Source organism: Lucilia sericata, unplaced genomic scaffold, assembly GCF_015586225.1.
Source record: "Lucilia sericata isolate MDLA Ls3-8-SP2 unplaced genomic scaffold, ASM1558622v1 Contig000048F_arrow, whole genome shotgun sequence".
Classification (NCBI taxonomy): Eukaryota; Metazoa; Arthropoda; class Insecta; order Diptera; family Calliphoridae; genus Lucilia; species Lucilia sericata.
In genome coordinates this window covers 975,527-988,937 of record NW_023994085.1, presented here as the reverse complement: position 1 = coordinate 988,937, position 13,411 = coordinate 975,527, and the positions used below count along the sequence as shown (strand labels likewise).

Sequence of the window (13,411 nt, the reverse complement as noted above, 5' to 3'; positions counted from 1 at the left end):
AGGCATTACAGCACGTAACTCATAAATAATGAATGATGATTCCAACTCCAATAGCAAACAAAAACAATTTTACCAATAATGATTATATTTCTCCAGTGACTGTTGTTAAAAGAAATCATTCATACATTTAAACTTTCATACTTGCAGCCAAACCAATCAACCAGCCACAGCCAGCCCAGTTACAATTGGAGGGACAGATAATTTCTTGCACTTTTTAATAATTGCTCACAGATGTGAAAAGGTATTAATTCTATTGTTTTTAAGTTTTTGTTTTGTCAATTAAAAATACATATTTAGTTATTTTTTCAAACTTCTTATTTCATTTAAAACCACTTTTTGAATTAAATTGTTTGTGAATTTATGCTCGTGCGTTCGTTAATACATCATTTGTGTGGATGTATGTTTTAGTTAGTGACTGATACTAAATAAAACTAAATTATGATTGAAGAAACGTTTTAACTTCTCATTCGATCGATTCGATTGATTGGTTACGTTCACTCATTCATTCATTCGTTCGTTCGTTTGCTTGATTGTTTTCGTCATCGTCAACATGATCATCCCATTCCCATAATGTTTTATTAATGATCTTTTGTAGATCCTTATAACGAATTGTTTAAAGTTTTTTAAACTACAGACGAATACTTCATAATATTGCGTTGACAACAACAACAACAATAGACAATCATCCGAACGATCTGTACATTGCAAACAAAATTTATACGTGTTTCTTGGCGTAATTGTATGTGTTTAATGCAGCAATTATTTATTTCAAATTTCTACTCCAACATTAAAAAATTACTCACTTGACATGCGAATATAAAAAATATATTTAAAGAAAAAGTTATGAACAATAATATATATTTTTTCAAATTTGACTATTTTGAACAATATTAAAAACAATAATATATTATATGAGGGCTAGGGTCAAGTAGCATATTTCTAATAGAATTTTGTACAAATTTTCTGTTCCTTAGGCCCTCCTGTTGAGGGGCTACCCTTATTCTGTATTTCAATTCGATTCGAAATTCACTTCGTTTGGTAACTTTGATATACCGCATTTCAATTCCACGCTCCGTCACTAAAATAACAACTTATAAAAACGTAGCTATGATGGTAGTGCAGAGTAGACACAATCGTAAAGCGTTAAAACGAAATGAAAATGCTTCTTCTTTTTCTTAAGATTCCGTTTTTTGGTGTATTATTTTTTTTCTATCCCTGCGTAACTGAAAACGGAAACGTAACCAAAATTCAGAAAAAGGAGTAATATATTGGGATGTATAGCTTCAAAATGCGGGATTCACTACAGATGTCGTATCTGTGGAAAGTTTTTCTTTATAGAGAGACAAAGATCACAAAAGAAGTTTGAAGTCGAACAATTTACATTGCTCTATGAAGGCTTCAACTCAACAATACCTTATAAAACTGTTTGCAAATAGCAGAGTTCATCCCAAAGCAGAGACAATTTGAAGCCGAGATACCATGAAAGGATCTTGAACACTATAAAAGAAAATCATTACTGGTGATGAAAAATACATTCAGTACGAAAACCCCAAGCCTAAGGGATAAGCCCGACACCGAATACGAATCGATATTAAAGCCTTATATCTATGGCGCTATGGTAATACTTTGCCTTTGATGGGACAAAAGGGTCCAATCTAAAGCAAAACATTTGATATATTTTTAAATTGTTTATAACCTAAACCTAAGCCCGAAACTAAAAGAAAGATTGTGATGTCCCTGGAAAAATTTAGACTACTCGGCACAAACGTGTAAAGAGTACTCCGCAAAGGACTAAGAGGAAAACTTATCCAAATATATAAAAAAAACATGTTCCATTTAACTTTGTCCTAGGTGAGGATCACGTAAGTCATATATGCATTCCATCAGACTAATCCCACAACTATTCCTTTGCTGAAATTATGGCAGTACATGATACACAACATGGTCCTATGTAATGAAGTCTTTGGACCATGTCGTTTTCAAAAACATAGGACCACTAAACAGAACACATACTCCAATAATGTTTTCAGGGGAGTAGTTTGGGGATTAGCTTAATATATAATGTACTCCAACAATGTTTGCAGGTGTGTTTACAAATAATATCACTTAAAGTAAAATCCAACAGAAATGTAGTTCAAAACGAATTGGATTAGTTGGTGATGGTATTTCCCTTATTTATATTGAATAATTTGCAGACAGTGAATGGAGGACGATATAAGTTCACAAATATTCTAAAAATTTTGTTCACTTCAAAAGACCGTTGCTAGTTGACAGCCAGCCAAGTGTCTGCTGCAATGGGAGTTAATCGTTGTTATTACAACGTTATGTTGTTGGTGGTTTTTCTTTTTGTTAATGTTGCTGTTTGTTGATTGTCTTGCAACAATTTCACTTCATTGAATTCCAAATGATGCCATTCATCTTTGCAACGAATTGCAGACAGTCATTGAAAATGCGAATTGTTAAACAATTATTGTGTATTTATTTTATGTATTTATTATTATTTATTTATTTTTTCTTTCTTTCTCTCCCATTCATGTAACTGGGATGCTGTCTGTCATTATTTTATTGCTATGGGCCAAATGACAAAAATAATTTTAATTGGCCACAGTTGATGAGAGTGTGTATTTAATAGCGTTTTATATGAAATTTCATAATTTCAGGAAAAACATTGACAACGAGTGGAATAGGTAAAATCATTCTGTTTGGAAAATTTAAAGATGTCGCCAAAATGTTCTAAATATATATTGTATATTGACGAACTGAACAATTTAATAGGAATCAAATTCTGTTGCCTATTTTTGGGAGTATATACATATACATTACCTACCTTTTCTAATTTTTAGGAGAATATCTCAAGTGCCAAAACATATTTAGTTTGGTTTTTATTAAGAAATAAGAACAATTTTCAAAATTTACTTTGTATAAAAAAACATTTATTCTACAATAGTTTATTTAAAAATATAATAAAATATATTTATTAATGTATTTGTTTGTGTATATGTATATATTTATGAATATATGTTTTTTTTTGTCTGTTGCTAATTGATCTTAGTTTTTGTTTTTCTATTTTGTATAAAAAAATTCTTTTTAAAATTAAGTTACAATTTAAACTTAAAGGTTATTGAAAAGAAAAAAGAAAAATTATTAAATAAAAAACGAAAAAATAAAAGAAAATCTAAAACTAAAAAAAAAATAAAATAACAAAAAGGGGAAAGTAAAAAAATGTTATGTTTTCAAAATAACTTTTTGTAAATTACATATTTTTGTTTTAAATTAAAAATATTCTTTATTATTTTATATATGTAAAGTATAAAATATTAAAAAATTAAAGTTTTAAATAAACGGCAAGAGTTTTGTATTCTTATTTAAATTTAAAATTAATAAAAAAAATTACTTAATAAACGCAAAAATACAACTACTTGAATTAAATTAATAAAAAGAAAATAAAATGTACAAAATAAAATTTTAAAAAATATATTTGTTTTTTGCATAAAAGTTACTTAAATTGAAAAAGAAAAATTTTTCTATGAAAATGGGGAAGCCGTTGAAATGTTTAAAATTTTTCACAAAAATTATGGAAGTTTTTTTAAAAAAAAGTTTAAATTTAATTTAAAATATAAATTAATTATTTACAAAGTTTTTGTTGTTGTTATTAAGGAATGTTTGTTTTTATATTCATTTTGTCTCGTTTTTAATACGAGATTTTATTTAAATTTTATAATATTTATGAGAATTTTTTTATTGTTTATTTCAATTTGTGTTTTTAACAACAAATGCACTTTTAAGGTTTTTAATTTCTTTATGTTGATTGAATAAAACTTAATTATGTTTAATTGTTGCTTTAATTATTTAGTAGTATTATTGCATTTCTCTTAAATGATTTATTTAAATTATTTTGTTTTTTTTTTTTTTGTAAGTTTTTATGTTTAACTAAGACTTTATGTTTTTTTTTCATGGAAGAGTTAAAGAGAGAGTTCAATTTAAAATTGAGATCTTATATTTTTGTGGTTGAAAAAGAAAAAAAGACAAGAGCCAGTTTTAAGATAAAAAATAATTTTGTTTTTTTTTATGTTTAAAAAAATGTTTTATTTTGCATAAAGTTAAAAATAATAAAAAAAAGAAACACAGATTGAAAAAACGCTTATAAAAAGGGTTTAATAACTAAGTTTGATCTATATCGTAGTTTATATTAAATAGTTAAAGTTAGTATTTAGAAGGGAGTAATAGAGTTTAAAAAAGAAAACCTCTTACTCTTAGCAAAATTCAACGCAATCTTATCGTATTGAATCTTTAAGAAAAACATATTTTTTTTTAATCTTAAACAACATTTTTTATAAAACAATAACAATTTTTTTTCATTAGCAACTATTTTATAATAAAAATTATATTTAAAGTAAAATAAAAATTAAGAGTATTTTATTGTTCGCTTACTAACCCAGTCGAAAGTTACAAATTTTAAAGTTATATAAAGGACTTAATGATGACCTTTTATTATTTAAGATTGGGGTCCCTTTTTAAGCAAATAGACTGAGCAGTACTTTTGAAAAGTATTGAAATTTTAATTTTAATTTACAAATTTCTCAAATAATATATTTAATAGCAAAAGAGCATTTGTTTCTTTGTTGGTTTTAAGTTTAAATAAGTAGTTTTGTATATGAATCATGATACTATTGGCACTTATAGAATGGGTCATTACAAAAATATTTAAATAAAAAAAAAAATAAACGTCATACACTTTAAATGCGTGTATGTAAATAAGTATTTTTCTTATGGAGCATTTTGTTTAAATTTAATTTAAAATTGTTCACTTTTTGTTCGTTTTAAATTGTAGACAATAATATTTAAAAAAAAATTAAAAAATAAAACATTAAAGTTATATAATCATATAATAATAATAATAAGTAATAAAAAAATCTCATTTATAAATATTTTGTTTAATGTTTTAATTAATTTTACTTACTAACTACATATTGTTTATTTATATATATATTGTTTATATAATTTATTTGATGATGTTGTTGTTGTTGTTTTTATTGTAGTTATTGTAACCTTTAGATTATTTGTGCATTTAACTTTGAGTCCATCAGTATTTGTAGGTCTAACTGTTTTAAGCATGCGGCTGCTGTTGCTGCTGCTTCTCTCCAATTGTTGTTGTACATTTATTTGTTAATCAAACGTTGATTTGTTGTTGTTAATTAAAGTGTTAACATTATTAATTATTATTGTTATTACAACTATTTTTATGGCTATATACACAAAAGAATAATATCATCCATCTCATCCTTTAGATAAAATTCAGATAGTTTCCTTTTTCTTTTACTCATCGTTTATTATTTTAATGAAAAAAAGAAATGCTGTTTCAACAAGTCTCTTAAAGGGAGGGGGTGTTGGTGGGAGGAGTGGGCGTATTGTTTTGCCATCAGTGGTTTGGCAATTCTGTTAACGTTATATCATACAATTCCTCCTCCAGTTGTTGCACCTCCAATAAGAAAATGTCTTCGTTGCAATAATACGAAATCATGTCATCATCAATTTTCGCCGTAATCCTAAAAAACAAAATAGAGAAATAAAATTATTAAATAAATTTTATTATTTTAAGTTAAAATTCATATTTTTTGTTGTTCAAAAGGGAATTTCTTTTTTATTTGTTGCAAAACTTGTATGGGTCTTCCAAAAAAAAAAAAGAGAGAGAAAGAGTGTTTTTGTTGCTAATTAAATTGTTTTTTTGTGTAAAACGTTTACTATGATGACAAATGAATCCCCGTTTTCAAAACATGCATTTTCTAACTACTTTTTTTTAGAGTTTTTTGTTATTAATTCCTTATTTAAGCCCTCTAACCATTTTTTTAAATTTTGTTGTTATAAATTACAAAAACTGTTGTTTTTAGTTATTATTTTTATTAATTATCATTAGTTGTTAAGACTTAATTAGTTATTGTAGTTAGTTGTGTTACTTACCCCTTTTTATTTGTTCGATAAATATTATTTATACTCGTTGTGGATATTTTATATTTATTTTCAATCTGCAATTGAGAAAATGAGAGAAAGAAAAACAAAAATTGATGATGCGTTTTGTATTTTTAAGTGTTTTTTATGTTGTTTGTAAATTTTGTTTGAAGTTTCATTTCTTTTTTTTTTAATATTTTATTGCAAAAATAGTTTAACAATAATAAAAACATTTATAATTTTTTAACAAAAACTCATAATTTTATTGTTTTTTTAAACCAATTTATATTTTAGGTTCCCCTACTGGCCAATTTGTGTTTGTTTTATGGAGTAAAATTGTTTTCAAAACTAGTGTAATATGTTTAAACTTAAGGGTTTATAAACAGCTCTTAATATTTAAATAATAATGGAAAACATCTCAACAAATTCTAGCAATATTTTAGAACAACTAAACTTTATGCCTAAAAGTATGCAACTTTTTAAATAAATTAACATTTATGAAACATAGGCTATACTTATCAAATATTAGTTTATAATAATGATATTTTAAGAAAAAATTTGCCTGTTACTGATAACATTTAAAACAGTTTAATATGTATGAAAAAAAGTTTATTTTGGAGCTTTAGTTTTAAGAGCTTTTAATTAATAATAAACCCCTAAATGTTTTGAGCTGCAGTGTTGTTTTAATAAAGTGATCATGTTTTGTCTCAATCGCTATTTTTGAATAGTTTTAAAGTGTCAGAATGATGATCGTTTAAATAATGAAAATAAAATTATTCTATAAAAAAAATATAATCAAAAATACAACATGCACTTGACACACAATATTAAAATATTTTCTAGAATTTCTAAAAACAAAATATTAAATCAATTTTAAAAGAATTAACTTTATATGTTTGAGTATGCATTTCTGTGTTAATAAAAACGAAATAAGTTTTAAGAAATAAATTAAAATACGCTTTTAATTTTCATTAGAAATTTCACAAAATCTTAAATAACAAGTAATTAAAATTAAATGTTTATTAATCTAGATGGACAGTTTAATTTGTCGTTCTTTTTTTGTTGTTGTTGTTGCTATATTTTTTTAAAATGAATTAATCACAAGTGTCCACACATCGTATGTAACTGTTTGTGTGTGTGTAAGTGTAAAAGTGAATGAGAGACATAGATAAATGATCAAAATACAACGTGATAATAATAATTTTATTAACTTATTAATGTTAATTTTTTGTTTTTGTTTTTAATCTCTTGTACAAGTACTCACTTGTAAACGTAATGGTATACGAGGTGTGTTTACAGTTGATTGATGTAAAATTAACAAATACAATTTTTAATAATTAACAAAATTAAATTTAATATTTGCCAACAACTGCAACGAGTGGTAAGTATGTATTTAGTAACATTTATTTTAAAATTGTTTTTGTTTAAATATTCTTTTATAATTATTTCATACAACAGCGAATACAAAAGGGTAGAGAGTGTGTATAGGGTAGTTATGAGAGAGTGAGCAGCACATATTTGTGTAATTTTCTCTACTTTTCTTGCTTTGGTGACGATCACTGATTCAAATAACAAGTGCTTGAGGTTCTTAAGGTGTTTTCTCTTCTTAAATTAAAATTAGTATCTTTTTAAAATTATTTCTTAAAACCATTATGGTTGCTGTTATGTAATTACCTAAACACTTTTGTTGCAAATATCAATGGCGTTTTAGAAAAAAAAAAAAAAAAAAAACATTTAAAGATCTTGTTGATTGGTGATTATGATGATGTGAAAAGTGTTTGTTTTATAATGATTTAATTTATATTAATTTGGTTGGTTACAATAGATTAAGTTTTAGATAAGTAACATAGAAAATGAGACCCTGGTTAAAGGATAATTTTTAGTTCTTTGGTTTTTGATTATTTTTGTTGTTTTAATAAATGAGAGAAATCGTTCAAACATTTTGGCTTTTTGTAAGTGTTACAAATAAGAATTTATTTTATTTATTTTTTTTTTAATACGCTGGCCAATTCGTAACCAAAATGATTGTAACAAATGTTAATTGTTGTAAACGAAAACCTTTTCTTGCATATTGATTAAGTATTATTATTAATTGGCGATGATTTGTTTTTGTTTTAATTGAATTAATACAAATAATTTATTGATTTTTATTCTTTGGTATAAAGTTATGAGTTTTTGTGTTTGTTTTTGGTTTTGTTTTTATACTGCCAAACTATTAATGAATTTTAGGATTTGTAGGAAAAGTGGGGGGAATTTAATAGGGGAGGAGGGAGGTAGGGTTTTATTTAAACACTTACCGCATTTAAGAGGCCGATGGTGGTGGGTGGCACAACATGTAGGGGGGTGTAAACATCTTCATTTTCTTGTCTCACATACAACATAACCCGTTCGCTGGTGGGCGGTGTCATGCGGCCACGCTTCAAAGGAGGTCCAAATTCACCCATGGCTAAACCTTGATCCAAAATATGGTCTTTTTTGTCACTATTTTAAAGAAAGAGCAGAAGAGAAATAGAAGAAAAGAACATTTGTCGTTTTATTAGTTTAAATTGCTCATGGATTTGCCAGGGAAATTTATTTTATTAGTTTGGTGGATTTTTACAATATACTCACGTCTGCATGTCGGGCGGAAAGTGATTGTGAAATTTCAATGTTGGTGTGGCTACCTTTTGTCCATGCAAGAGGAATGGTGAGGCACCTTTTAAATCTGGCGCTCCATCAGACTCATGGCCATAGAAGCCCTGCGAAGAATTACCAAACGTATTGTTATTATTATGATACACGTCATGATATTGTGTGGTTAGAGATGTTAAATGTTGTGGAGAAGTTGTATTGGTAGTAGTAGTAGTATGATTTGATGGTTGTATTATAACAGATGTTGTGGAGGAAGTAGTAGTAGACAATGTGCTAGTAGTACTATTTGAATGCATTGGAAATCTTACCTTATCCAAATCGTCGGCTGGTGAAAATAATACCGGCGGCTTGGTAAGATCCTGCATTGTATAAAACTCTGAACGATCTGTAACCGGATGATAAAGTTCGTCTAATTTTTTACGTCCCGTAGCGGTCATTTTACGCTTAGCAGCACGACGTTCCTCATCACGAGTTTTACGTTCGGCACCCTGGAAAAAGATAAATAAAAAGATTTAATTAGAAATTAATAAAATAAAAACATATTTTTTGTATAAATTGTCTTTCTGCTACTGTTTGTTAGCAAGTTTGTTTCTTAAGTCTTTCGTTTTTTTTTTTTTTTGAAATACTTTGTTTACGTTTGATATATTCATTAAAATTCTATCTTGTTTTATAGTAATTCCTAGATCGGTTATTTACTTAGTTAAATTCTATGAAAGAACGCTTGCTTTGTCAGCTTTTTTTACATTTATTTAATAACATTTATTCATTATGCCTGTTGCATCACTGTCTATCAAAAATCATTGTTCAAATGTTTGTTTGTATGTGTGTGTGTGGCAACAGTTACAATTAAAGTTTTATCCACTTTTTTATTTATTTTCTTTTTTCGTCAAGTCCACTGCTGTTGACACAAAGAAGAAACATAAACATCAGAAGAAGATGGTATCGTCTGCTTTTACATGTTGTTGGTTGCTTCAAGTCAAGTCTTGATCTTTCAAATCCTTTGTAATTAGATGCGTTTCACCGCATTTAACATTTATGCTGTTGGCCACATCACAAAAGTTTTATCAAGCGGAAATGCACAAGTGGAAGCATTTATTTGCAAAACATAACAAAAAAGTCAAAGAACAAGAAGAAAAAAAAACACACATAGAAACAGACATCCATCCAAAGTTGTAGCATGGACATTACAATTAAATAAAATTACAATAACAGCAATAACAATGAAACAAAACATTAGCAAATGTAGGTTTTTATATAGAAAAGAAAAAAAAAACAAAATCAAGGAGACCAGCGAAATAAAGAAGAAGATCAAGATGAAAATGTAAAAAATTATGTAGAGAGAAATAAAACGAGAGCAATCTAATCCATCTGCATAACGCCACAATAAATCTTGAATAAAAGCAAGACACAGTTTGAGATGTTTATTAGCCAAAGTATACAACAAGTGTATTAAAAATGGCTTCATCGTTTCGAATGGGAATAAACGAAAGAACAGTTGCTTGCTACAGATGCTGCAGATGACATGCCAACAATTATTATGTATTTGCTTCTTTTTCCGCTTTTTTTTATTTTTTATTTAGTTTTAGCGACTGGCCGGCCGCCTCACGTGTAAGCTTATCATTAAAAATTTCCAATGCTTTAAGAGCTCTGGCAATCATAATTTCTTTAATACTTATGAAAAGTAAATTTATTGCAGCTGGCTTAAAGTAGATTTCAGTTTCTTTGCCTTTTCTTTTGTGCAAAATACTTTGTGCGCTTTTTAATCTGGGCAACACCAACGCCTCTACTACTATGTTTATTATAGAATTTTCTTATATTTAGTTTATTTTTAGCTGTAATAACACCGGGAGAATTGCTAATGAAGCGTTTAAAAGAGACGTTGTTGCTGCATACATAGTAATTCCTTTTCTTTCCGTTTTTTAACTTTAAACAAGTGTGAATTTTATTTAACATGGAAAGCGTAAAGATACTAAATCCAACATTGGGGAAAATTAATGTTATACTTCACAAGCTATAAATTTTCCAGATATTTTACATATTTTAGATATTTTCTTGCTAAACAATTGATGTATTGCGGCGGCTGAAGTTTAAATATACAAACGCAAGTACTAATACAAACGAAAAGAAATCTCAACATGTGCTGTGTGTATGTGTGTTGAATGTAAGTTAACGGTAAAAATGCTAATGCTGCCACAATCTATAATCGATCGTTAAGAAGAAAAGAAATATATAAAAGATTTTAGTTAAGCTACGGAAGCTTTGTTTCACCAGACAACCAACAACCAGCCCATACATCCTGCCTGCCTGTAACAAACATATGTTTGCTATTGTTGTTGTTATTATTGTAGTTTTTTCTCTAGCTTAAGCGAAATTTGAACATTTGGAATTTATAGCCTCATGCAATCGAGAGCGATCGGGAGTAGTAAATGATCCGACACGCATCTTTTATTTAAATTCTTTTTTTGTTACTATTACGATTTTCTAGCATGAACAATACTTTGTTATTTTTTCAACAATATTTTCAAAGGAATTGTTGTTGTTGTTGGTGAGAGATTTAATATCGTTAAGTATGCGTGAATGTTGGAGTGTGTCTATGTATGATATGTGTCTGTGTTGTTGGACTATCTAAGGCTATAAATTTCAAATTGTTTAAGAATATTGAAAATAGATTATAGCCATCTGATACATATATTCAATTCGTACTGTTTTTGGGGAAAAAAACACAGACACACACACAGCAAAAATGTTAACTTTTTAATCTTAGAAGGTGTTTAGTAACATAAAACAAATATACTGTACTAAATTCTGTTTGTTCGACTATTTTATGTCTAATGTCACTATAACAACCGAAAGAATGTCTTGGAGCTTAGTTTTATAATTAAAACAAGACATTTAGGAAACATAAATATGACCAAGTAACACCATTTCTACTTCCTTGTCATAAATTTCTAATCATTTAGTTTATTTTAATTAAAAACACTTATTGTAAAATTTTTATGTTAAACATCCTCTCAGTATTATTTATATATATATTATGGTAAATTATATTTATTATTTAATAATTTATTAAACATTTCTTTTTCTGTATTCTGTATAACGATCATCAACATCAACGTCATTAGGTTTAAATTAAAGAAATAAAAAACATACAAAATAATAGACTTTGTTGCTCTCATCATAATAACATGACCTCTTTGGCTTAAAAAACATTAACTACAATTGCAACAACAACAAAGGCAGGTGTAGACAAATGTATATACCCCACAGTTTTATGAGTAGTCTATGTATCCTTTATACAGAGCATTTTCATTCGATTGTCTAACTACAAAGAGAGAAAATCAAACACTACACTTGAGTGTCTCCAAGTAATGTAGGGAGTAGATACTTTCAATATTTTTCAACACTTTAGTTATTTAATCCAACAGAATTAGTCTATTACAAAGACATTTCTCCACTTGAATAATAAATCACAATTAAAACCCCTATTCGGGGACGTTCACCCGAACTGCAGGGTAGTAACTGCACGTATGTTTGTGTGTGTGTCTAAGTATGTAAAAAACATTATAGAAAATTGCATGAAATTTAAAATATGAAATATTTAAGCCTCCCAGAGGTCTATCACCTTTAAGATTTGCGTAATTATTTTAAGCCACTAACACACACACAACAGCAATAGACAACTTTACAACATACACCAAAACAACTACCACTGCAACTCTACTGCATCATTGACAATAATCAAAATTTAACAAATAAATAAATATTAAATGAAATTTAATAAAGATATTTTTATTTTACACAAAAATTTACATTAGCATGGACTGGCAAAAACAAAACAAAAATATGTTTTCACATTGAAAAAAATTCCTTTAAAAGTTATAGTTTTACATAACTTTACACAAAAAAAAAAGAAATTTTAAAACATTTTAACCAAAAATTTTATGTACCAGTCTACTGTGGCAGTAGTATTGATATTTATTGGCCAAACTGGGCAGTGAGGAGGTTACTTACATGTAAGTAAATAAGCTTAAACTTGTTATATGTCAGTTTAAAGTCTAAATGTATTCATTATTTTATTTCAGTTAGCTTGAACTTAAAACCAATAATAATTAAGAAATTAATGAAAGAATCTAACTAGCCAACGATAATTATTAGAAATTTTGAAATTCAGACATTAAGGTTTCCGAAATTTGTGATACAATTTATTTTTTAAATATTGAATTTCAAACACTTGGTGTGAGAAATAAAATTGAAAACTAATGCCCCAAACTTTGGTTTAGCTGTCACTTGTAAATTTATAGTTTCAAGCAGCAAATCGTGGAATGTTTTGCCATTAGTTTTGTAGTTTATTTACTTTGTCTATTACTTTTTTATATTTTTCTTAGTTTTTTTTTTTTCTTTCTTAATTACCAGTACGCATAGTTTTCTGTTCCTGTAACGTTTGCATTTTGCAATTCAAAAACTTTATTCGTCTCAAGTTTTCTCTTATCGTTTTAATTGTTTTTTATTATGGCGTGTAAGTGAGTGTGTGTTTATTTGTTGAAAGCTCTGGCCATTTTTTTGTTGCAATAAAATTGTAAAATTTATTATGGTCGCCTCATTAAGTGTTACATACGTGTAATTTTTATTAATGAACTACAAATGTCACATACATTTTTAATAAATTCTAGTCTCTCTCTCTCTGTCCGCTGCTTTACTAACTACTTCTATGTGTGATATGAAGCTGTATTTATCTCTCAATTTATCACAGACAACTTTAGTTATTTGCCATCATTTTTTTTAGATTTTTTTTTTTGTTGACCATATATAAGTGTGATATGTGTAGTATGTTGCC

General features: G+C 27.3%; 1 protein-coding gene across 8 annotated transcripts in view; it reads right to left on the bottom strand.

Annotated features, from left to right (window-relative positions):
• Positions 1-3,833: 3,833 nt before the first annotated feature.
• The window catches only part of LOC119615492 (protein grainyhead), a 155,171-nt gene continuing 145,593 nt past the window's right edge, over positions 3,834-13,411 (bottom strand). For 4 of the 8 annotated variants that reach the window (XM_037971499.1, XM_037971530.1, XM_037971506.1 and 1 more), the window contains 4 exons: positions 8,557-9,065; positions 8,244-8,427; positions 5,959-6,023; positions 5,345-5,546 (listed from right to left, as the gene is read on the bottom strand). In XM_037971499.1, the coding sequence (XP_037827427.1) occupies positions 5,420-5,546; positions 5,959-6,023; positions 8,244-8,427; positions 8,557-9,065 (885 nt within the window). In that variant the 3' untranslated portion in view covers positions 5,345-5,419. Of the gene's footprint in view, positions 5,547-5,958; positions 6,024-8,243; positions 8,428-8,556; positions 9,066-13,411 lie in introns of all 8 variants that reach the window. The other 4 variants (XM_037971521.1, XM_037971550.1, XM_037971543.1 and 1 more) reach the window with 3 other exon arrangements.